The 25,661-nt window shown below is 46.4% G+C and overlaps 2 protein-coding genes across 3 annotated transcripts in view; both read left to right on the top strand.

The window, feature by feature from the left end:
- Positions 1-15: 15 nt before the first annotated feature.
- On the top strand, positions 16-2,562 carry LOC123825928 (sialic acid-binding Ig-like lectin 5). Of its 2 annotated transcripts, none has more exons than XM_045849568.1 (3): positions 16-161; positions 1,397-1,478; positions 2,039-2,562. In XM_045849568.1, the coding sequence occupies exons 1-3, from the start codon at positions 118-120 to the stop codon at positions 2,231-2,233; spliced, it is 321 nt and encodes a 106-aa protein (XP_045705524.1). In that variant the 5' UTR covers positions 16-117; the 3' UTR covers positions 2,234-2,562. The 2 variants fall into 2 exon arrangements, with proteins under 2 accessions (XP_045705524.1, XP_045705523.1); XM_045849567.1 differs by having other exon boundaries at positions 1,397-1,487.
- Positions 2,563-10,987: 8,425 nt separating this feature from the next.
- LOC123825926 (sialic acid-binding Ig-like lectin 5) overlaps positions 10,988-25,661 on the top strand; it is a 31,491-nt gene continuing 16,817 nt past the window's right edge. Inside the window, 7 exon segments of the mRNA XM_045849566.1 lie at positions 10,988-11,179; positions 11,255-11,650; positions 11,873-11,898; positions 11,900-12,152; positions 12,414-12,461; positions 12,684-12,938; positions 13,020-13,307. Coding sequence (XP_045705522.1) covers positions 11,143-11,179; positions 11,255-11,650; positions 11,873-11,898; positions 11,900-12,152; positions 12,414-12,461; positions 12,684-12,938; positions 13,020-13,307 — 1,303 coding nt within the window. The 5' untranslated portion in view covers positions 10,988-11,142.

Raw genomic sequence — 25,661 nt, 5'->3', positions numbered from 1 at the left:
TGTGGGAAGACAGGACCCAGAGCCCTGAGAGAGGATGGGCCCACGCTCCTCTTCTCTACAGAACAGGCAGTATTCGTGTGCAGAGTGGTTCCCGCTGCTCTTGGAGGTGCCGGTGCCATGGTGCTCCTGTCCCTATGCTTGTGTCTCATCTTCTTTTGCATGTAAGCCTGTGTCCTGGGGAGGTACAGGGAGCTGTGTCATAGAGGGTACAGAGAGAGGCCCCTAAATCCAAAGTGGAGCTAAGTCCATATGGAGAGGCCTATTTTAATATTTCATATTTTTAAAGTTTTTATTCATGTATTTTTAGAGAGGTGAAGGGAAGTAGAAAGAGAGGGAGAGAAATATCAATGTGTGATTGTCCTTCACGTGTCCCCCACTGGGGGGACCTGGCCCATAACCCTGACATGTGGCCTGACTGGGAATGAATCTTGCTACCCTTTGGTTTGCAGCCATGCTCAGTCTGCTGAGCTACACCAGCCAGGGGAAGAGGGGTCTTTTTTGAGAGAGATTGGGTAGCACCTTTATTGAGATAAAATTCTTGTATTTATTTTAATTTTTTAAAATATATTATTTATTTATTTTTAGACAGAGGGGAAGGGAGGGAGACAGGGAGAGAAACATCGATGTGTAGTTGCCTCTCGTGCACCCACTACTGGACACCTGGCCTGCACCGCAGGTATTTTTTCTGCCTGGGAATCAAACTGGCAATGCTTTAGTTGATAGGCTGGTGCTAAATCCACTGAGCCACACCAGCCAGGGTAAATTCTTATATATTTAAAATGTACAATTCAATGGCTTTTTGTTCAGTCACAGAATTGTGCCTTATCGCCATAATTAATTTTAAATCATTTTCATTAGCACAAAATGAGCTAAAAAATCCCTTATTTGTCATTTTTGCCACCATCTTTGCCCCAGCCCCAGATAGACACTAATCTATTTCCTGTGTCTCTAGATTTGCCCATTCTGAATGTTTTGTATAAATAGGATCCTACAACAATTATCCTTTTTGACTCTTTTTTCACATAGTGATATTTTCAAGGTTCATGTGTCATTTTTTATTCCTTTTATTTCAAATAATATTTCATGGCATGGATGCTGCACTTTTTATTGGTCTCCCCATTCATTGATGGACAGTTGGGTTGTTTCTACTTTGGAGCTCTCAGGAATAACACTGGTATGATTGCTTATGTAGAAGTTTCTCCCTGTGTAGGGGCCTATTGTGATGTAAGTTTAGTCTCGGCCAAACACCTGGTCATCCAGGGGATGGAGCACTTGCATGTCAGAAGGTCTCTGAGTTAGTTTCTGAGATCTGGATGCCTCAGTGGTCTTCTCAGGAAGTGGAGGCAGCCTGCCCACCTGTGCCTGAGCCATTGTGTCTCCTGACTTCTTCCCTTAGAGTGAAATTCCACAAGAAGCAAACAGGTGGGAGACAAAAGGTCATGAATGATGAAGACCCTGTCATGGGTACAGTCACTTGGGTGCGTGATGTGAGTATCTTCTCATGCAGTGTAGGGGGAGGGGCTGGGCATGTCCCTTCAATGAGTATGGACTGAGCTGCTCAGAATTTCCCCAAACCCGCTCCTCTGTGGTCACCTAGACAGACAGCTGGGAGTTGACTTCCCCTTCCTAATCTAGAGCCCAGGGTCAGCCTCCTGCCCCAGCACTACTGACCACTGAGCCCACTTCACCTCTTTCCCAGTATAGCCTGCCAGAACTGTCTCTCCAAAACTATTACTTTCTACCCATTCTGGGCATGTTTCTTCAACTCTCCTCATCTCAGTTTTCCTATCTGTAAATGGAAAGAGTAAGAGTATCATTTAGACTTGGTTTCAGTGAGGATAAAATGTTATTAGTAAGCCCTTGATCTGGTGTAATCAACTGTAGCATTACAAAATTTTAAAGGAATGAGCAAATAGTTGAGTTCCTGTGGAGTGTGTGGAATAAGAGGATGAATAAAAACTGTTCTATCAGCTGAACTTCCCCTCAAGACCATGTCTGATTTTTTCTTCTCTGACTCTCTTCTCTCCCCTTCACTCAGGGTTCCCAGCAAAATCCACAGCCAGACAGGCCCCCAGGCCAAGCATCACCCATGGAGGATTCTTCTCCATTGGGAGAGGAGCAGGATAGCCAGTATGCCAACCTCAGTTTTCAGAGGGGGAACCTGTGTGAGGGTCAGGACAAGGAGGACACCAGCACCTGCGTGTACTCAGAGATCAAGAAGACCAGCGAATGAGAACTCTCTCAGAGATTAGGCCTGACCAGAAACATTACAGCCTCTCTGAGGGAAAGAAGTTGGGGACTAGTTGGTGAAGCATAAGGCAACCTCGTGCAACATTAGCATGAATGCTCTGACAGTGGTAAGAGCATCTGCAGGCAGAGCAGAAAGAAGGTGATGGGATTGGAGAGACTTGGGCTCAAGTGCAGACTTCAGCACTTCCTACGGCATTGTCTTCAAGTGATTTACTTCATTTCTCGGTCCTCAGTTTCTCATTCTGTACAGTAGAGATCATGCATGCTACTCAAAGGCAGCTGTGAGCATTAAAGAAATCATAAGCAACAGAGGTCCAAGGCTTGCCTGTCTCTCTTTTTTTGAACAGAAAGGTCCTGGTGGCAAGTTCTCCTGAAGCCAGGGGTGACCAGCCATAAAAGACAGGGTGACAACTTTTTGTTCTCATTTTCCATCCCAGAACTCCTCAAAGCCTATACAAGCAAAGACATCCCTGTCTACCTTTTGTTTTATTCATGATGAGGTATCATAGGTTCTCTGGGTTCATTTCACCTCACTTGTACCTGTCCATTCTCCAGCACCTCCTGACTGCCACTCCCTTCCCCTGTCCCATGTGCAGCCCCCACAGGGATCTTTCCAACCACCTGTTGGCTGTAAGCATGAGCTGACTAGGCATTCCATCACCAAAAAGAAATTTTTTCAGAGACAAAGGATTGAGATGCAGCCGGTGCAGCCACAGTGAGCCACGTGCTTTCTGTAAAAGGTAACCACCTAAAGCCAACCTGTGCATAGTAAATGAGGACCACCCTCGATGTAATGTGCCCAGAAACGCAATAAAAGCTTGTCCAGGCAGGGGTTGAGGTCATCTCTCACTGAGAGAGTGATCATCCCGTCCCCTTTTCTTTACAGGACTTCTTTAGTCTGTGTGAATTTGTTTATCACAGCCACAACACATGGGCCCTGCCGGCCAGGGTCTGCATCACTTCCTGCGCTGTTGTAAGGTGTCACAATGCCTATGTGATGAGGTGTAGGGAGGTGAATGCCACAGACATTGTGACACAGCATGAGGCTACTACAAGGGTGACTGGAACACAAGCACCCAGATACTAGGACAGTAGATCTGACAACCTAGTTGGCTACTAAGTGACTCACAAGTGGGGCAGTATATACAGTGTGGAGATGCAGGACAAAGAGATTGTTCACACCCAGGCAGGGCATACAGAGGGAGTACAAGATTCATCATACTACTTAGAAAATTGCAAAATTTAAAACATGAATGGTTTACTTCTGGAATATTCCATTTAGTATTTTTGGACTGTGTTTGAACAGAGATGACAGAAACCATGTAAAGCACAACTGTGGATAATAGGAGATGACTGTAATAAAGCTGTTTTTTTTCCCCCCAAAGTTCCCTAATGGTTGTTGCTGAAGTGTGTCTTATACTCATAACAAGAACCACTAGGGCTGGTCCCGGCCACAACATTGGCTGTAAAGGGGAAATGTCTGTGGGGTGTCCACAGGTAGAATGGGCCCAGGTGATTGCCCCCAGTGACACAAGACAAGCACCTGCATATAGGTGATTTATTTCCTCAATTTTAGAGAGTGGTGCTGAGGAAAGAAGGGCACAGTTACAGTGTGGAACTAGGAGGGCTTTGGGTCCCACATCCACTACATGACTCCAATTTCAGTATGGCAAGAAGTTGAATTGTGACTCTTGTTTTGGTAATAACTGGTTAAACCATTCTCCTCAGGACTTGTGCTGAAAATAACAAAATTCTTTGGGGAAAAAGTAATAGAACAAATAAAACCCTTCATTTTTAAAAAATGTAAAATAATTGAAAATAAATGAAAATGTGCACTTGTTAGACTAGCATTTGGGGGAATACTTGAGTCCAGAAAATGAGACAGAATATTTAAGCCAAGATACCAAAGTTCCCAATGGCATTTACCTACACTGATGATGTAGCTTTGGTTCTATGGCCTTCATGACCTGGAGATGAAAGGGGCTTGGAGACAAAGGGGAATGAAGAGAAATTCTGAGACTCCTGGGGAACCTTCCTGTTTAATTCTTGACTTGAGATATGATCCCATAGTGTAACTTATATGCTTGTGTAATGTAAACTATTTTAATAAGGTACCATATTATGTATTTCTCATATTTATAAATGTATAATATTGTACTATAATATATAAAATACAATATGAAAAAGTACAGTATATTACTCATTGTAATAATTAGTTATATGTTCATTATAATATTTATAAGACATTTATATAGTATAAGCTATAGTAAATATATAAGCTTTATACAACATGAACTATATATATTTTTTCACAACCAATACATAGAAAAACTATTTGAAACCTGAAATATTTTTGTTCCCATGGTTGCCTTTTGTGGAAAAATTTCAAGGAAGAATAACATTAAACAGCGTGATGAGAAATCAGAGGGATGAGAGGAAAAGCACAGACATGAACCCAGCCCACTGCCACACCTTCTCCTGACTCCTCCTTCCCAAGAAGGACCCCGCCTTAGGACCCCACCTTGCCAAAGCCCCTGTATCCTAGGTGCCCTGCTTACCTAAAGCTCAGGCCCTTGTGCCTGTGGGCTGAATTCCTTGGCAGAGCTATCCCAGCTGTGCTCCAGAACCACGGACAATGCCAACTTTTCCTGGAGGAGCCCTCAGGTCTAGCATGGAGGATGGTGCCACCCCTGGAGGCAGAGCCTTGACCTGCCTCATGTGGGGTAAGGCTGGGAGAATGAGGGCCGTTGGCCTTCTATCCTACAGAACAGAGGTGCACCCAAACCCTCCTCAGTCTCCCCTTGGACACGTCCCTCATCCTTGGGTACAGGAGCCTTAATTTCAGAGACACAATGCATTTCTCAGAGGACACTGGGTTCTTTGCCTGTCAGGGCTGAATCTACTGTCACCTCATCCAGAAAACCGTCTGGGTCAGACTCTTCCCATTCCTTCCTTCTTTTCCTCACAAGAGTGGTTGGTATTTTCTTTATCTTTTAATCCCTTCATTGTACTGTCACAGAGCTCTGCACAACGGAAAATAGGATCTGTGAGTCTTTTCTGGGCCTGGCAGTATGCCCAGTCCCAATTCAGCTCAAATGAAGAATTGAAGAATCAGAAGTCTGGTAGATATGTTCTTTCTGGAGCTGACAGGTGACTCAAATAAATTCTAAGTTTCACTTCATTCTACCTGAAGAGTAAACATTCAGATTGGGGAAAGAATTCTGTGACATCAGTGGACCACAGCAGGGAGAATGTTATCATGGAGGGCAGAGCAAGCCAGGCAAGGTCAGAGGAAGTGGAGGTGGGGCAAGGAGAGGGAGATGCAATATTTCCACAAAGATGGGAGGGCCTTTTCTGTCTGGAGGAACTGTAGAGAAGTTAGAGGGTGAGAGTACAGGGCCCTGGGAACCCTGAGAATGAGCTCCCAGCTGCACATGAGTCCAGTGACTTTCCAACCTCAAGCTGACAACAGAGACCCACCAGAGGCACCCTCATCTGTGGGGCTGGAGTCAGGGCTACCCTTTTCGCTTTGAGCTTCTGAGAATGAGGGGCCCCTCATCATGAGTATGAGTTCAGTCACTCCTTCTTGAGGCTTCTTGTGTGACCAGACCTGGTCTTAGGACCAGGACAGAGACAGAGAGAAAGAAGATTTGGATTCTGGTAGGTCCAGGTTCCCAGATCTTACTGCTCCTAGAGATGTTCTTAGAATTCTGAGAGAGCAGAAAGAGGTGGCCCTCCATCGTCTCTCTGAAGGGGATGAGGATGAACACTTGGCACAGGTGACATGAGTGGGGAGTGGGATGCAAAGGGGCCCTCCTGACAGGGTGTCACCAGACCTACAGTGAGAAGAGCTCCACCTTCCCTTCCCTATTTGTCCCTGGGGAGAAGGAAAGCTTCAGAGGGAGGGCAGGTTTTGGAGAAAACCCTCCAGAAAGCACTGTGGATAGACATCTACTGCTTCCCAGAGAACAGGGAGTAACCCTGTGACCTCAAGGGTCCTGTAGATGACGCCCATGGACATGCTGGTGCTGCTGCCTCTGCTGTGCATATTGGGGGTAAGAGTGCTGTGGGCCACTGTCCTTCCTCTTTATTGGGGAACAACATAGAGAAGCATCAGGGCAGAAGCTGCAGGTGTGAGGATTGGGGACACAGTGAGGACAAAGTGCCTGTGTATTCTCATGCTCTGACCTTCTCTCATCCTGAAATCTATGGGTTTACTGTAGATAGTGTACACCTTCTCGTTGAAGGAAGAAACCAAATGTACCATGATCATCCTGTGCCCAAACAGACCAGGTCAGTACCTGAAGGAGATGATCAACAACCCTGGGCCTACTCCACCTCCTTGAGGGACCTCCACCTGTGACTGTTCTCTGAGAAACACAGATGTCAGGGTGTGGAGAGCAGGACATTGCTCCTTCAGGAGGAGAACACTGCTTAGGAGATCCTGTCATAAATGGAAAATGTACTCCTTGGATGGGACAGGTAGGGCCAGAGCTTCATCAGCCAGAAGGACAGAGAAGGACCTTCATGGTGTCATACATTTTTGAGGGGTGTGTCTGTCTCCTCCCTAGGGCTGACTCAGATAACTGGTATCCACATGCTAAGGGCCCTGGGATCTGGGCACAGGGGATCTGGTGAGGGACGATGACATTCACCTTTTACTGATAAAATTTACCCTGAGTCACCCTCTACCAACATACACGTTGTGATGCTGAAAGGCTTCTGCATCCTTGTACCATCTCCACTCAAGACCTACAGGTGAACTCCGCTCCCATTTGTGCTGTTGCTTCTGGGAAAGAGTCATCATCACCTGGCAGATTCAGTGACTACACAGAAGAGAGTCAAATGTGTAAGTAGAGGGCCAGAGCAGTCTCTCTCCTCTGTGCCCCCAAGACCATCAATTGTTCCCAAGTGTGAGGGGTGCCCAGATGTGGACACAGAGACATCCTAACTCTCTGGGATATGACAGGTCCTCAATGGGGTGGGCTTGGAAGAGGATGTGGGGGATGGGGTGTGTGGGACCCAGAGTAGGGTGGGCATAGGGATTTGACCCAGACATAAACTTAGTGCTTTAATATATGTATGTATCTCCAAGTGCTCACCACAATATCTCATGTTAGCATCCATCACCACACAGAATACCACACCTTTTCTCTTACAAAGAGAACTTTTAACAATTTTTTCTCTTAGAAATTTTCAGATGTACAACACATTATTAACTGCATCCTTATAGTTAATTGTACTAATACCCACTCTTGTTAGCTACAGTCACCATGCTCTTCCTGATGACCTCATGATTTAGTTGTATTAAAACTGAAAGTTTGTAGTTTGACCACCTCACCCATTTTTCCCTACCCACATTTACTTCCTCTGGCTACCACCCATCTGCTCTTGCTATCCATGAGTTTGATTTTTTATTTTTATTTTTAAAAGTTTCATTGTATTTTATATCACCATTTAGTCCCCTTACAGTCCCCCTTACCTTCACAATCACCACACTGTTGTCCATGTCCATGAGTCCTTTTGGATTTTTGCTCAATCCCTCCACCCTGTAACTCCCCCCAACACCAGCTGTCATCGGCTCTCCATCCATGAGTCTGTCTCTGTTTGGCTTGGTAGTTCAGTTTGTTCTTTAGATTCCACATATAGGTGAAATAATATGGTGTTTTTCTTTCTGTGACTGACATATTTCACTAACTATAATGCTGTCCAGGGCCAACCGTATTGTCACAAAGGGTAAATTTTTCTTCTTTTTTATGGCTGAGTAGTATTCCATTGTGTAAATGCCGCATAGTTCTTTTACCTACTCATCTATAGATAGACACTCAGACTGCTCCATATCTTGGTGGTGTAAATCATGTTGCAATTAACATGGGGGTGAACATGTTCTTTCTAAATTAGTGTTTTGGGTCCCTTTGGATATATTCCCTGAAGTGGAATGGCTGGATCATATGGTAGATCCATTTTTAATTTTTCAAGTTGTCTCCATACTGGTCTCCACAGAGGCTGCACAAATCTGCATTTCCACCAACAGTGCAAAAGTGTTCCCCTTTCCCACATCCTTGCCAGCACTTGTTTGCTGATGGATTGATAATAGCCATTTGACAGGTGTCAGATGATATCTTGTTGTGGTTTTAATTTGCATTTCTGTGATGTTTAGTGATGACGAGCATCTTTTCATTTGTCTATTGGCCACCAGTATGTCTTCTTCAGAGAAGTGTCTATTCAGGTCCTTTGCTTATTTTTTAATTGGATTTTATTGGTGTTGAACTTGTAATTTCTTTTTAAATGTTGGATATTAACCCTGCATCAGGTATATCAGTGAATATGTTCTTCCATTCTGTGTGTTGCCTTTTTATTTTGCACCCGTTTTCCTTCTCTGAGAATCACCTACCTATTCTATCTCTGAGTTTGAGTTGTTTTTTAAGTTCCCACATACAAATGAAATTGTGCAGTATTTGTTCTTCTCTGCCATGTTGATTCACTTAGCCTTATGGCAGAATCATATTCCATTGTACATACACCACATTTTCTTCATCCTTCATTTACCAACAGACACTGAGGTTGCTTCCCCATCTTGGCTATTGTAAATGATTCTGCAGTGAACATAGGGGTGCCCAGGGCTTTTCAAGATAGTGTTTTCATTTGTTCCAAATAAATACCCAGAAGTGGAATTGGTGGACCCCAGGGCAGCTTTGTTTTCAGTGTTTGAGGAACTGCCATACTGATTTACATAGCAGCTGCTCCAGCTTACATTCCCACAAGCAGTGAAAGAGGGTTCCCCTTTTTGAACATTCTTGCCAAGACTTCTTCTTCTTGTCATTTTTATAATCCAGATAGGTTGAGATTTTCTAGACCACTGAATTATGAGATGTGGGGGCACCAACATGGAAATCCTACCTCCTTTGTCCTTTGCTTGCACAGGACAATCTTGTTAGCAACATGTGAAGAGTCAGGGGTAGGCATGGGACAAGTTGGTTACCTCTGGTTCACATGTTCCCATGGGAGAGGCAGACCCAGGTTTTGTGGATCTTGCTATTTCTACTAATGTTGAGATCACTGCTTCAATGAAAAAGCAACATGTGGCACCCATGAATTTTTCTGAAATGGGAAAACATATCACATCAAGTAAGAAGAGCCAAAATGCTGAAAACCAAAATATAAGACAATTGAGACAATTACAGACTATTTTGCATTAGTAGTGTGGCATTCCTGTCTGGCCCACCTGCAGGACACATGTCCCCAACAGTTTTTTGACTGATACTTTTTTGATTGCTTCTTCATAGGAGAATAATTCTGTCTTACTGTAATAGGTATTAATATTATATTAGTAATCATTATTAATTATTATAATAATATAATGTTTATATAATAGAGCCACTATAAAGAGATCTAGCATTTCCTTGGCACTGGAGATTGACATTTCATTTTCCTGTGTACCATATTTTGCTGTGTATAAAGCACTTCCTTGTATAATGTGTGCCCCCCTTTTTGGCCCAAGGTTTCAGAAAAAAATCTTTCATTTTCAGTTTTGAACTCAAGTTTTGAAAAGATTTTATTTATTTAGTTTCAGAAAAAGGGAAAAGAGAGAAAGAAAGAGAGAGTGAGAAACATCAATGTGTGGTTGCCTCTTGTGTGCCCCCTACTGGGAGCCTGGCCTGCAACCCAGGCATGTGCCCTGACTGGGAATCAAACCTGTAACCCCTCAGTTCTCAACCCAGCACTCAATCCACTGAGCTACATCAGCCAGGGCTGATTTTTCATTTATTTGTATGTAGAAACTAAACTGATTGTTGTATTCCAGGGTATTATTTTGCCTAGAGATACTATTATTATTTTCTAGAAATGTACTATTAATGCCTAAGCATAAATAAAAGAATTAAAAGCATTTATATAGATACAGAACTAGTACCACCCATGTATAATGTGCATCCTTATTTTTCCCTCAAAAATTTGGGCAAAAATGGTGCATTATACATGGCAAGATATGGTAGTTTAAGAAACTTTCAATCTCACGACTTGTTACAAGGAATGTCTGACCCTGACACTTTCACAACATTGTGATGGTTGAGAAAACGTTTACCAAGTTTCTTTCTTTCAGAAAGAGCAGTAGGATTTCAGGTTATTTCCACACATCACTTGAGCCCTTGCTGGGGCTTTGAGAAGGGGCTGAGCTCATGAGAGGCCTTGAGGATGGAGCTTCTTGAGCTTTAAGACTGAAAATTTGCTGCTGTGCTGAGGGCCAGAGTGTGATGTCCCCTTGAATGGGACGAGATCTCCCTGCTCACATCCCACACTGAGGGCACCTGTGCACTGTCACTGTCCCACACAGTGGGACACCCTCTGACCCTGTACTTGTGCATCCCATGTCCCAGTGTCCACAGTGCATAGGGCTTTAACACTCAGCTTCCTTTTGGATTCCACCCTCCAGTGGAGTTGGGTGTAAATTTCCTTCTACTCTTATCAGCACTTGGGTAGTTGAAGCAAAATTTAAATGCATTCTTTCCCAGCACATTCTGTGGTTTGGCTGGAGGGTGGGTCTCCTGAAGCACCAGGGACACCTCTCACTGGAATGACCCCTAGGTGACCTCCCTCTCGACTTCAACATCAACTGCAAGGTGAACACATTCAGATTCACATCTGCACAAGCTGCTAAGCATCTGAGGACTGTAGATCTACTTGCAGGGTCAGATTGGGGGAGGTGACACAGGATGATTTCTCAGCCCTCACAGTACCCCCCACAGCCTGTGGAGCCCAAGTTCCCCTCCAGGCCTGACCACAGTTCTGTCACCCATGGCTTCCTGTTGGGGTGTCATTGGCCCCACCCCACAGCTGGGCATTTCCTTCACTGGCACAGGGCCCTGGACCAGCTCTGCCCTGTGAGAAGTGAATATGCTGCCCCTACTGCTGCTGCCCCTGCTGTGGGGAGGTGAGAGGGCATGAGAAGAGGGGTGGGGAGGTGGGGATGGGTTGGGGCCAATGCTGAGTGTCTGTGTCCCCCCAGGTTCCCTGCAGAAGCAGCAGCAGCAGCAGCAGCGAGCCAATGATATCAAGCTGCAGGAATCTGTGAGGGTCCAGGAGGGTGGATGCACCGACGTGCCCTGCTCCTTCCCCTCTATTTGGATATCATTGCATCCCTCTGATAAAATCTACATCCACTGGTACCACAGTGGTCACCATTTACATAGCTCTGAAGTTGTGGCTACGAATGACCCAAATACACCAGTGAAGATGGAGACACAGCGCCGATTCTTCCTCATGGATCCCAGCGCCAACAACTGTTCCCTGAGCATCAGAGACGCCAGGAAGAGTGACGCAGGAACGTACATCTTACGAGTGCAGAGACAATATACTCACCTTAATGATTACCAACAGAAGAAGCTGATTTTGCAGGTGACAGGTATGGCAGGGGCCCAGGAGAGGATGCAGAGACATGGGACCCAGCTAGAACAACCACAGGACCCTGGGACACTACTTGATCCCAGCCTTGAGCCCAGGGTGTTAGAAGAGACACAGGACCTGGGGGTGAGCTCAGGCCCTGTGGCATGGGTCCCAGGCCCAGTCACATTCTGGGTCCCCATTGGAGCCCCAGGTCCTAGGCACCTCCCTCTCTCCTCCTCAGACCTGACACAGAAACCTGACATCCACATTCAGGGGGCCTCTGGAGTCTGGCCGCCCCACACAGCTGAGCTGCAGCCTGCCAGTGTCCTGCAAAGGGGGAAGTCCTCTCATCTTCTCATGGGTGGGGAGTGCTCTGGACTCTCTGAATCCCAAGACCCTTCACTCCTCTGTGCTCACCTTCACTCCGAAGCCCAGGGACCACGGCACCACAGTCACCTGTCTGGTGACACTTGCAGGACCTGGGGTGACCACACAGAAAACCATTCAGCTCAATGTCTCCTGTGAGTGTTGGAGGGACAGCTGGTGTCCTGGGGGCAGTGGGACTGGCGAACCTGATTGTTTGTGTCTTTGTGTGTATTTTGTGTGTGTGTGTGTACAGTAGGCTGAGCTAAAAAGAGGAAACTTATTTGCACATCTGAGTGTAGAAGGGGAGTGGGCCAGAGCACAGCTATGCCGCCATTCTGGTTCCCACTGCCCCTCCTTGGGTTGGGGTGACTTCTATTCACTCCTCTCTGAAGGACGGCCATGTCTTTCTGTCCCAGATGCCCCAGAGAACCTCACCATAGGTGTGTCCTTCAGAAATGTCACAGGTAGGAAAGAACCTCCCTCTGTGGGGTTGGGACCTGCCCCAGGGACAGCCAATGAGCTGAGGGGAATCAGAGTGTGAATGGGATCAGATGTGGGAGAGGCAAGGAGGAAAATTACCACCCTCCCTCTCTCACCTCTTGTGGGTTGGTGCATTTACCTGTGTTCTCTCTCTCTCCCCATCACTCCGCCTTCTTTCTGTCTCTGTCTGCATCTCTCTCCACTAGCCCTCAAGGTTCTGCAAACCACATCCCTTCCCATCCTGGAGGGCGAGGGTGTGCAGCTGCTCTGTGTGGCTGACAGCAACCCCCCTGCACAGCTGAGGTGGTTCCGGGGGCCCCCAGCCCTGAAAGCTGCCTTCATCTCCAGAACCGCAATCCTGGAGCTGCCTCTTGTGGGGACTGGGGAAGAAGGACAGTTCACCTGCCAAGCTCAGCACCCGCTGGGCTCCAGAAGTATCTCTCTCAACCTCTCTGTGGTCTGTGAGTGTGGGGACCCCTGTGGGCAGGACACCTGGGTTTTGGGAGGGCAGAGGCACCACTGACACTTCTTGCTCCCCACAGACCCCCCACGTCTGCTGGGACCCTCCTGCTCCTGGGACGACCAGAGTCTGCACTGCAGCTGTTCTTCCCAAGCTAGGCCAGCCCCCTTGCTGCGCTGGTGGCTGGGGGAGGGGCTGCTGGAGGGGAACCCCAGCAACACCTCCCACATGGTAACCTCCAGGTCCTCTGGGCCCTGGGCCAACAGCTCCCTGAGCCTCTCAGTGGGGCTCAGTGCCAGGCTCAGACTCACCTGCGAGGCGAAGAATGTCCACGGGGCCCAGAGCGCCAGTGTCCTGCTGCTCTTGCCAGGTCAGGGGCCTGCTGGGGGTGGAGGCTGAGGGAGAAAGGAAGGGATCAAAGGGAGGATGGAGCTGGGGAAAGAGGCTGTGGCCCAGCAAGGGCGTGATTTGCTAGGACAGGATCCCTCCATCTCCTGTCTGAACAGAACCCTACAGCTACAGGGGGTTCTGCAAAAAGGTGGGAAGACAAGACAGGGTCTGGTGAGTGTGTGGGCTAACTGAGCTGGACCCTGGAGGGAAAAAGCCCTGAGCCCGTCCCAGCCCTCATCACCCAGGGTCCTGGAGCTGAACCATGTAGGGGCTAGAGACAGAGGGGAGTTCATCAGCCAGACTCAGCACCCACTGGGATCCCAGCATGTTTCCTTCAGCCTGGCTGTGCTGAGCCAGTTGCAAGACAGGCACTGGTGGTGGGCAGCCAGGTCAGGTGTTGGGGCTGTGAGACCTGGAGTAACAGCTTGACCCCCTCTCCTCTTCCCCAGGACAACCCCCTTCTTGCAAATGCGTGACTGAGGAGCAGCAGGGCTCCTGGCCCCTGGTCCTCACTCTGATCAGAGGGGCCCCTCATGGGGGCTGGCTTCCTCCTCACTTATGGCCTCACATAGCTCTACTACACCAGGTGAGCAGCTGTCTCTCCATCAGGGAGGTCAGTGATTGGCCCCAAGTTCCAGGTAGGACTGAGTGGTCCCACCTGCCCAGAATTAGAACTAAAGTAGCCAAGTCCCTGAGCTGAGACCTGTGTTGGCCCCACAGGTGTGGAGGACCAAGGAGAATGAGGCCGTAACCTGACTGATCGTCCCTTCTTGTGAGAACGGCACTGAGGTGAGACATGGAGTCCAGAGGGGCGGTCGTGGGACATCAGTGTCACATTCTCCCTGGGAACTCCTGACTCACCTGTCTCAATTGTACCCTTGGGGTTTTAATTTGTGTAAGCGGCTGTGTGACCACAAGGAGAGTCAACACCAATAAAGGAAGGTTTTCCTTTCATTTCCTGAGAGGAGGCCCCACAAGGCCATGCAGGGCCCTGGGGGAAGCACCATGCTGCCTCAGGGAGCAGATAGAAGTTGGGGGCAGACTAGTCAGTCTTTATTGGAGTTTCCATGGGAAATGCAAGGCAGGGCAGGGAAAGCATTTTAAGATCAGCTATCATGAAATAATCAGGAGTGTTTGTTTGTTGGGGAAGTCTTCATGTCCTTGGTCCCAGCTCCTAGGTGATTGAGGACAGGCTGCAATGACTGGGAATATGGGCTCAGGATTGAGTGGTTTGCACCTGACCAACTGTTCCTAACAGAGATCTTTCCTGTCTGTGAGAATTAGCCAGTAATGGAAGGGGCTGTGTCTCCTCATTTAGCAGGGTTTTAAAGATTTGAAAGCATCATAAGATACAAAAATGAACCACAAGTGATACACACCCATGACGGCCCCTTTGCTGCTGCCTGTGTCTCTCCCATTCAACTTGTCCTGTCTCTCTCCCCACCCCCTGCTCCTGTGTCTCCATCCCCAGGCCCAGGAAGGGAGTGAATTTGGGGCCTTATCCTCCCATTGCCCAGAAGTTACCTGGTTAGCACCTGAGTTTCTTGTCTCTCAAACAGCATCGTCCATGTAGATGTCTGTGTGCAGTAGAGTTGGGGAGCACAGCTCTTCCTTTTCTTGTTTCAAACACACCCTACCTTGTAGTTAGTTACTATGTAATAATAAATAAAAATTGTGTTAAGTTATACAACATGAAAATTCACTTTATGATTCTATTTAGTGTCTGTGGGAGTTTGCTGAGCCCAAGCAGAGATTCTGAGAATGACTGGGGTTAAGCTCACAGCTCTGGGATAAATCTGTAATGAGTGTTTGCAGTGACTCCATTCCTCTCCTCTAGTGGGTCTCTCAGACTCTGGATTCAAAATATGCAAAAATCTAATGCAGGTCAATTTTATTTCCTAAAATGCCACTGAATCTGTGCCAACTCCCTGAAGAGCTAGCATTTCACCAATGTCAAGAGGAGGGAACCAGAAACCAGGAGGTACTTGTTTCTTGTGGGGAGGGTCTCATGAGAGATTATTCTGGACATAAAAATGGGGATTGTACTGTGTTCTGCAGAGGGTGGTCTTGGCCTTGGTTTTTCATTGAGGATTTGAATGAGCCAGACCCTTGCTGACAAGTTGAATTAAAGAGACACCTTATGGAATATTCACTGGGGTGCAAAGTGCACAAGAGGGAACATAGACAATGATAATTTAATATCCATGTATGGTGCCAGCTGGGTACTGGAAATATTGAGAGTATCACTTTTTAAAAGCATATGATTTTTGCTCTGGTTGGTGTGGCCCTGTTGGGAACACCATGTTGTACACCAAAAGGTTGCAGGTTTGATCCCCATTTGGGTGCATGAGGAAGGTAGCTGAGAGAGATACAAATAATTTTTGTCATTACTTTATATGAAGTAAAATTCACACATACTCACACACACAAACACACACTCCTCTCTCTGAGATGAATTCTGGTGGCTTCCCTAAAGTGAGATAGGGGCTGTGAGTGACCCTGGCTGAAATGAGATAGTAACCCTGACTGGTGTGGCTCAGGATTGAGCACCAGCCTTTCGAAATCCAAAGGGTCGCTGATTCGATTCCTAGGCAGGGCCCATGCCCAGGTTGCAGGCTAGGTCCCCAGTGCGGGGTGCATGAGCAGTAACCACACATTGATGTTTTCACCCTCTCTTCCTCCGTCCCTTCCCCTTTCTCTAAAAATAAAAATAAAAATAAAGTAAAATCTTTAAAGTGAGATAGTGGTTTCTCCTTTCTTCCAGTTCACTGCTGTGGGTTACTAAGGATGGGTCTTCTGTTCAGAGGTGTGTCAGCCTCGTCTCTTCTCTGCCCCTGAGGCCCTCCAAAACATGGTGCAGGTTATGGGGAAATTTCCTCTTCTGCCCTTCTGTCCATACCTGTGGTTGTGGTCACAACTTTCTCTTCTCTCAGTGCCCCATATGCCATCCCATTTGTCCCTCACTCCTGACCACAGGACAAAGGATGAGCCTAGGGGATGAGGCTGTGTTGGGGCCACATCTGCAATCCCCACTATGAGAATTGCCTGCTGTGTCAGGTGGTGTGAAGGCCAGAGAGGACCAGGACAGGAGAGAGGCTGGGAAGAATTAATCACCAATGGTCTGTGATTTACAATCATGACTATGTAATGAAGCTTCCATAAAAACCAAAAAGGAAGAGGTTTTGGGGGTTTCAGGTTAGTGGACACGTGTAGGCACTGGCAGAGAGGGGAACTCCCAGAGGCCATGGAAGCTCCACACCCCTTACTGCACTCTCCATCTTCTGCATCTCTTCTGTCTGGCTGTTCCTGAGTCATATTCTTTTATAATAAACCTGTGATCTAGTGAGTAATATGTGCTCTGAGTTCTGTGAACTGCTTTGGCAAGTTAATAAATCCGAAGAAGTTGAGATTTTTGGGACTTCTGATTCAGAGCCAGTTGGTCAGAAGCACAGGTGACAACCTGGACTTCAGACTGGCATTTGATGTTGGGTTGGATTGGCAGGTTAAGAATTGAGCTCCTGACCTATAGAATCTGATGCTGTCTCCAGATACATTTGGAGGTGGGGATGGGTAATGAGGCTGATGGCATTGTGTACTATTGCACAGCGATGTACCCCAAATCCTCCTCAGTCGCTGCTTAGACACCCCACATCCTAGGGAAGAGGAGCCTTCACCTCAGATAAACAATGCATTTCTCAGAGGCCAATGGGTTCTTTGACCCTCATGGCTGACTCCAGAAAACCTATATCAGATCCTTGCCTTTCTTCCTTTCCTCAACAGTGGGATGATATTTTCTTTTCTTTTCTTTTTTTTGAAATCCCTTCCTTGTACTGTTTCAGAGCTCTGCACAACAGGAAACATATTCTGTGAGTCTTTTCTGTGCTTGGCAGTATCCTTTCCCAATTCAGCTTAAATGAAGAAATGAAGAATCAGAAGTCTGGTTAAGGTGTTGTGTTAGGAGCTGTTAGGTCACTGAAATAAATTCTAAGTTTCAATTCATTCTACATGGAGGGAAATATTCATATTGGAGAAAGGATTCTGTGGCTTCAGTGGACCACAGCAGGGAGAATGTTAGTGTGTGAATGTTAGTAATGTTAGTGGACAGAGCAAGCCAGGCAAAGTCAGGGGAAAGTGGAGCTGGTGTAAGAACAGGAAGATTCAATAGATCCATAAAGATGGGAGGCCTTTTCTGTCTGGAGGAACTGTAGAGAAGATAGAGGGTGAGAGTGCAGGGTCCTGGGAACCCTGAGAATTGGCTCACAGCCTCATATTAGTCCAGTGACTTTCCAACCTCAAACTGAGCAGAGACCCACCAGGGGCCCCCTCACCTATGGAGCTAGAGTCAGGGCTACCCTACCCTTCTCAGTTTGAGCCTATGAGCATGAGGGGCCCCTTGTCACGAACACGAGTTCAGCCACCCCTTCTTGAGGCTTCTTGTGTGACCAGACCTGGGCTGAGAACCAGAACAGAGAGAGAGAGAATTTGGATGCTGGTAGGTCCAGGTTCCCAGACCTTCCTGCTCCAAGAGATGTTCTTAGAATTCTGAGAGAGCAGAGAGAGAGATGGCTCTCCATCTGTTCTCTGAAGGGGGTGGGGATGAACACTTGGCACAGGTGACATGAGTGGGGAGTGGGATGCAAAAGGGCCCTCCTGACAGGGTGTCACCAGACCTAAGGTGAAAAGATTCTGCCTTCCCTTCCCTGTTTGTCTCTGGAAAGAAGGAAAGCTTCTGAGGGAGGGCAGGTTTGGGAGAAAACCCTCCAGAAAACACTGTGGATAAACATCTACTGCTTCCCAGAGAACAGGGAGTGACCCTGTGACCTCAAGCGTCCTGTACATGACCCCCAAGGACATGCTGGTGCCACTGCCCCTGCTGTGCATGTTGGGGGTAAGAGGGCTGTGGGCCACTATCCTTCCTCTTTATTGGGGAACAACTTAGAGAAGCATCAGGGCAGAAGCTGCAGGTGTGAGGATTGGGGACACAGTGAGGACAAAGTGCCTGTGTATTCTCATGCTCTGGCCTTATCCCAAAATTGATGGGTTTACTGTAGATAGTGTACACCTTCTGGTTGAAGGAAGAAACCAATGAACCATGATCCCTGTGCCCAAACAGACCAGGTCAGTACCTGAAGGAGATGATCAACAACCTTGGGCCTACTCCATCTTCTTGGGGACCTCCACTTGTGACTGTTCCCTGAGAAACTCAGGTGTCAGGATGGAAAGAACAGGGCATTGCTCCTTCAGGAGAAAAAGACTGCTTAGGAGATCCTGTCACAAATAGAAAATGCCATTCTTGGATGGGACAGGTAGGGTCAGGGCATCAGCCAGAGGGCAGAGTTAACATGAAGGACACTCCTGGTGTCTCTATCTCCTCCCTAGTGCTGAGTCAGATACCTGACATCCACATCCTGGGGACCCTGGGATCTGGACACACGGCTCTAGGGAGGGAGTATGACATTCACCTTTTACTGGCAAGATTTACCCTGAGTCACCCTCCACCAACACACATGTCATGATGCAGAAAGTCCTATGCATCCTTGCACCTTCTCTACCCAGGACCCCCAGATGAACTCAGCTCTTATTCATGCTCTTGCTTCTGGGAAAGAGCCATCATCACCTGGTGGCTCCAGTGACCATACAGAACAGCCAAATCTCTAAGAATAGGGCCAGGGCAACCTTTCTCTTCTTGTCCCCAAGACCATGAATTATTCCCAAGTGTGGGAGGTGCCCAGATGTGGACACAGGGACATTCTAAATCTCTGGGTCTGACAGGTTTTCACTGGGATGGGCTTGGAAGAGGATGTAGGGGATGGGGTGTGTGGGACCCAGAGCAGGGAGGGCATAGGGACTTGACCCAGACATAAATTTAATGATTTAATATATGTGTGTATCTCCAAGTGCTCACCACAATATCTCATGTTAGCATCCATCACCACATAGAATTCCACACCTTTTTTCTTATAAAGAGAACTTTTAACAATTTTCTCTCTTAGCAATTTTCAGACATGCAACACATTATTAACTGCATCATTATAGTTAATAGTACTAATACCCACTCTTATTAACTACAGTCACCATGCTCTTCCTGATGTCCCCATGATGTAGTTGTATTAGGACTGAAGGTTTGTACCTTTGACCATCTCACCCATTTTTCCCTACCCCCATTTACTTCCTCTAGCTACCACCTGTCTGTTCTTGCTATCTATGATTTTGCTTTTTTATTTTAAATGTTTTATTGTATTTTTATTACCATTTGGTCCCCTTGTAGTCCCCCTTACCTTCACAATCATCACACTGTTGTCCATGTCCATGAGTCCTTTTTGCTCTTTGCTCAATCCCTCCACCCTGTAACTTCCCCCAACAATAGCTGTCATCTGCTCTTTATCCATGAGTCTGTCTCTGTTTTGCTTGTTAATTCAGTTTGTTTTAGATTCCACATATGAATAATATAATATGATATTTATGTGTCTGTGACTGGCTTATTTCACTAAGCATAATGTTCTCCAGGGCCATGTATATTGTCCCAAAGGTAAATTTTCCTTCTTTTTTATGGCTGAGTGGTATTCCTTTGCATAAATGTCCCATAGTTGTTTTATCCACTTATCTATAGATGCACACTCAGGTTGCTTCCATATCTTGGTGAGTGTGAATAACATTATAAACATTATAATGAACATAGGGTGCTCATGTTCTTTCAAATTAGTGTTTTGTGTCCCTTCAGGCATATTCCCGGAAGTGGGATGGCTGGGTTAAAAGGTAGATTCATTTTTAATTTTTAAGGTATCTCTATACTGCTTTCCACAGTGGCTTGAATAGTCTGTGTTCCCACCAACAGTGCAAAAGTGTTCCTCTTTCTCCACATCCTTGCCAGGACTTGTTTGTTGATTGATTGATGATAGCCATTCTGACAGGTGTGAGAACATATCTCATTTTGGTTTTAATTTGCATTGCTCTGATGTTTAGTGATGATAAGCATCTTTTCATTGGTCTATTGGCCATCAGTTTGTCCTCTTCAGAGAAGTGTCTATTCAGGTCCTTTGCTTAATTTTAACTGGGTTTTTATTGGTGTTGAATTTGTAATTTCTTTATAAATGTTGGATATTATCCCCTTATCAGCTATATCCGTGAATATGTTCTCCCATTCTGTGTGTTGCCTTTTTATTTTGCACCCATTTTCCTTCTCTGGGAATCACCTACCTATTCTATCTCTGAGTCTGATTTTTTTTTAAGTTCCCACATACAAGTGAGATTGTACAGTATTTGTCTTTCTCTGTCATGTTGATTCACTTAGCATTATGGCACAATCATATTCCATTGTACATACACCACATTTTCTTCATCCTTCATTTACCAGCAGACACTGAGGTTGCTTCCCCATCTTGGCTATTGTAAATGATTCTGCAGTGAACATAGGGGTGCCTAGGGCTTTTCAAGTTAGTGTTTTTATTTCCCCAGAATAAATACCCAGAAGTGGAATTGCTGGATCTTAGGGAAGTTCTATCTTCACTTTTTGAGGAACTGCCATACTGATTTGCATAGCCGCTGCTCCAACTTACATTCCCACAAGCAGTGAAAGGGGATTCCCCGTTTTGAATATTCTTGCCAAGACTTCCTTTTTTATTTGATAATTGAATTTATTTTTTATTATTATAATTTTTATTGTTTTTCAAGTACAGTTTTCTGCCTGTCTTCCCTGCTCCTCCCCACTACCCCAGCCTTCCCCACCACCCTCCCTCCTTTCCACTCCCCCATGGTTGTTGTCCTTATGTCCTTCATAATTGTTCCTGTAAACCCTTCACCCTTTTTCCCCTTTATACCCCCTCCTCTCCCCTCTGGTCACTGTCAGCCTGTTCTCAATTTCAATGTCTTTTGCTATACTTTACTTGCTTCTTCATTTTGTTGATTAGGTTCCTGTTAATGGTGAGATCATATGGTATTTGTCTTTCACAGCCTGGCTTATTTCACTTAGCATAGTGCTCTCCAGTTCCACCCATGCTGTTGCAAAGGGTAGGAGCTCCTTTCTTTCTGCTGCATAGAATTCCATTGTGTAGATGTACCATAGTGTTTTGATCCATTCATTTACTGATGGGCACTTGAGTTGCTTCCAGCACTTTGCCAAGACTTCTTATTTCTTGTCATCTTTGTAACCGGGTTGATATTTTCTAGATTGCTCAGTGATGTGTGTTGTGGGGGAAGAACCATGGAAATTCTACTCTTTAGTCCTTTGCTTGCACAAGACAATCTTCTTGGCAACATGTGAAGAGTCAGGGGTGGGTAGGGGTCAAACTGGTTACCTCTGGTTTACATGTTCCCCATGGGAGAGGCAGACCCAGGTTTTGTGGATCCTGCTATTTATACTAATGTTGAGATCACTGCTTCAATGAAAAAGCAACATGTGGCTCCCACAAATTTTTCTGAAATGAGAAAGCACATCACATGAAGTAAGAACAACCAAAATGCTCAAAACCAAAATATAAGAAAATTCAGACAATTACACACTATTTTCATTAGTAGTGTGGAATACCTGTCTGGCACACCTGCAGCACACATGTCCCCAAAGGATTTTTGACTGATACTTTTTGATTGCTTCTTCAGAGGAGAATAATTCTGTTTTATAGTAATAAATTTTAATATAATATTAGTAATCATATTATGAGTTATTACAATAATGCAATATTTATATAATATTGCCAACAGAGAATTAGCATTTGCTCTGGCATAGGAGATTGACATTTCATTTTCCTGTGAACTATATTTTGCCATGTCTAAAGCACTCCTGTGTATAATGTGTGCCCATGTTTCTGTTCTGTAGTTTCAGGAAAAAATCTTTTGTTTTAATTTTTAAATCAATTTTTAAAAGATTTGATTTATTTAGTTTCAGAGAAAGGGATAGAGAGAAAGAGAGAAAGGGAGAAAAATATCAGTGCTCAGGGAAAACATCAGTTGGCTGCCTCTCGCACGCCTCCACCAGGGAATGGATCCCAAGCCTGGTTGTGACCAGGAATCAAACCTGTGACCCCTTTGGTTCACAGGCAAGTGCTCAATCAACTGAGTCATCCCAACCAAGGCCAATTTTTTATCTCTCTATGTTTAGAAACAAAACCAATTATCATATCCAGGTTATTATTTTGCATACAGATATTGTTATTGTTTTCTAGAGTTACACTTTCAACACTTAAACATTAAAGAAAGAGAGAGAGGGAAAGAGACATCAATGTGTGGTTGCCTCTTGCACACACCCAACAAGGGAACTGACCCACAATTCAGGTATGTGCCCAGACATAGAATCAAAATTGTGACCCTTCAGTTCAGAACAGAGCACTCAATCCACTAGCCACACCAGCCAGGGCCAATGATTTATTTATTTTTATACAGAAACTAAACCATTTATTGGATTCAGGATATTATTTTGCATACAGATATCATTGTTGCTTTCAAGAGTTACACTCTAAATGCAAAAGCATAATTAAAAGAATTTAAAACATTTATGTAGAAACTGAATTAATACCATCTGTGTATAATGCACATCCTTATTTTCCTCTCAAAATTTTGGGCAAAAAATGCACCTTATACACAGGAAAATATGGTAGTTTAAGAAACTTTCAATCACACAACTTGTTACAAGAAATGCCTGACCTGTTTCACATCATTGTCATGTTTGAGAAAATGTTTATCAAGTTTCTTTCTTTCATAAAGAGCAGTAGGATTGCAGGTTATTTCCACACATCCCTGGAGCCCTGGCTGGGGCTTGGAATATGGACCAAGCTCATAGGGGCACTGGGGATGGAGCTTCCTGAACTTTAAGGATGAAAATGTGCTGCTGTGCTGAGGTCCAGAGTCTGAGGTTCCCTTGAATGGGGTGAGATCTCCCTGCCCACATCCCACTTTGAGGGCACCTGTGTGCTTTTGCTGTCCCATGCACCCTCTGACCATGGAAGACCATCGCTTGTGCATCTCATGTTCCCAAAGTCTCTCAGAGCAAAGGGCTTTAACATTCAGCTTTCCCCTGGGTTCTACCCTCCACAACAGTTGAATCTAAATTCCTTCTACTTCTATCAGCACTTGGGATCTAAAGAAAATTTAAAACCCTCCTTTCCCAGAATGTTCAGTGGTTTCAACTAGAAAGTGTGTCTCCTGAGCCACCAGGAGCAGCTCTCACTGGAATGGACACCTGGGTGACCTCCTCTCGAGTTCAACATCAACTGTAAGGTGATCACAATAAGATTCACATTTGGAGAAGCCTGTCAACATCTGGAGACCATGGTAGATCTTCCTTCATGTTCAGGCTGGAGGAGGTGAGACAGGATGTTTTCTAGCCCTCACCACACCCTCTACAGCCTGTGGAGCCCAACTTCCTCTCCAGGCCTGGCGACAGTTCTGTCACGCATGGTTTCCTGTTGGGGCCTCATTGACCCCACCCCACAGCTGGGCATTTCCCTCCCTTACACAGGGACCTGTACCTTCTCTGCCCTGTGAGAAACAAACATGCTGCCCCTACTGCTGCTGCCCCTGCTGTGGGGAGGTAAGAGGGCCTGGGAAGGGGATGGACACAAGAGGAGGGGTTGGGGCCAATGCTGAGTATCTGTGTCCCCCCAGAGTCCCTGCAGTAGCCAGGCTATGGTATCAAACTGCAGGGATCTGTGAGTGTGCAGGAGGGTGGATGCACCAATGTGCCCTGCTCTTTCCCTTCCACTTGGATATCATTGTATCCCTCTGTGAAAATCTACATCCACCGGTACCCGAGTCAGTACCAGCCATATAACCTTGAACTTGTGGCCATGAATGACCCAAATAAACAAGTGAACAGAGAAACTGAGAGCAGATTCTTCCTCATAGATCAGAGCACCAAAGACTGTTCCCTGAGCATCAGAGACGCAAGGAAGAGTGACAAAGGAACCTACATTTTCCGGGTGGAGGGAGAATATCTTGTGAGATATACTTACTAAGAAAAGAAGCTGACTTTGCAGGTGACATGTATGGCAGGGGCCCAGGAGAGAATGCAGAGACATGGGACCCAGCTTAGAACAACAACAGCACCCTGGGACACTACTTGATCCCAGCCTTGGGCCCAGGGTGTTAGAAGAGACACAGGACCTGGGGTGAGCTCAGGCCCTCAGCCATAGGTCCCAGGTGGGGGTCACATTCTGCCTCCTCATAGCAGCTCCAGGTCCCAGGCACTTCCCTCTCTCCTCCTCAGACCTGACACAGAAACCTGACATCCACATTCAGGGGCCTCTGGAGTCTGGCCACCCCACAGAGCTGAACTGCAGCCTGCCAGGGTCCTGTGAAGGGGGAAGTCCTCTCATCTTCTCATGTGTGGGGGATGCCCTTGACTCTCTGAGTACCAAGATCTTTCACTCCTCCATGCTCATCTTCACCTCAAAGCCCAGGGACCACAGCACCACAGTCACCAGTTTGGTGACACTTGCAGGACCTGGGGTGACCACATGGAAAACCATTTGACTCAATGTGTCCTGTGAGTGTTGGAGGGACAGCTGGTGTCCTGGGGGCAGTGGAACTAGTGAACCTGATTGTTTGTGTCTTTGTGTATATATTTTTTGTGTGTACAATAGGCTGAGCTAACATGAGGGAACTCATTTATGCACTTGAGTGTAGAAGGGGAGTGGGCCAGAACGCAGCTATGCTACCATCATGGTTTCCACTTCCTCTCCTTGGGTTGGGGTGACTCCCATCCACCCCTCCCCTCTAAAGCAGGAACATATCTTTCTTTCCCAGATGCCCCAGAGAACCTCACCATAGGTGCGTCTTTCAGAAATGTGACAGGTAGGAAAGAACCTCCCTCTCTGGGGCTGGGACCTGCCCCTGGGGCCACCATGGATCTTGAGGGGGGGATCAAAGTATGAATGGGATCAGATATGGAAGAGGCAAGGAGGAAAATCACCACCCTCCCTCCCTCACCTCCTGTGGGTGGGTGCTGCCCTATGTTCGTTCTCTCTCTCTGTCTCTCTCCATTTCTCTCCACTAACCCCTAAACCACATCCCTTCCTATCTTGGAGGGCAAGGCTATGCAGCTGCTCTGTGTGACTGACAGCAACCCCCCTGTGCAGCTGAGCTGGTTCCGGGGGTCCCCAGCCCTGAACGCTGTCTGCATCTCCAGCACCGCATTCCTGGAACTGCCAAGAGTAGGGACTGGAGAAGAAGGAAAGTTCACCTGCCAAGCTCAGCACCCGCTGGGATCCCAAAGTATCTCTCTCAGCCACTCTGTGGTCTGTGAGTGTGGGGATCCTTGGTGGCAAGGCACCTGGTCCTGGAAGGGCAGAGGCACCACTGATCCATCTCCTTGTTCCCCACAGACACCGCACATCTGTTGGGA

The sequence above is a fragment of the Phyllostomus hastatus genome, unplaced genomic scaffold (assembly GCF_019186645.2).
Source record: "Phyllostomus hastatus isolate PE091 unplaced genomic scaffold, TTU_PhHast_1.1 phas_contig_749, whole genome shotgun sequence".
In the NCBI taxonomy this organism is placed as follows: domain Eukaryota; kingdom Metazoa; phylum Chordata; class Mammalia; order Chiroptera; family Phyllostomidae; genus Phyllostomus; species Phyllostomus hastatus.
This window is presented reverse-complemented; position numbering and strand designations above follow the sequence as displayed.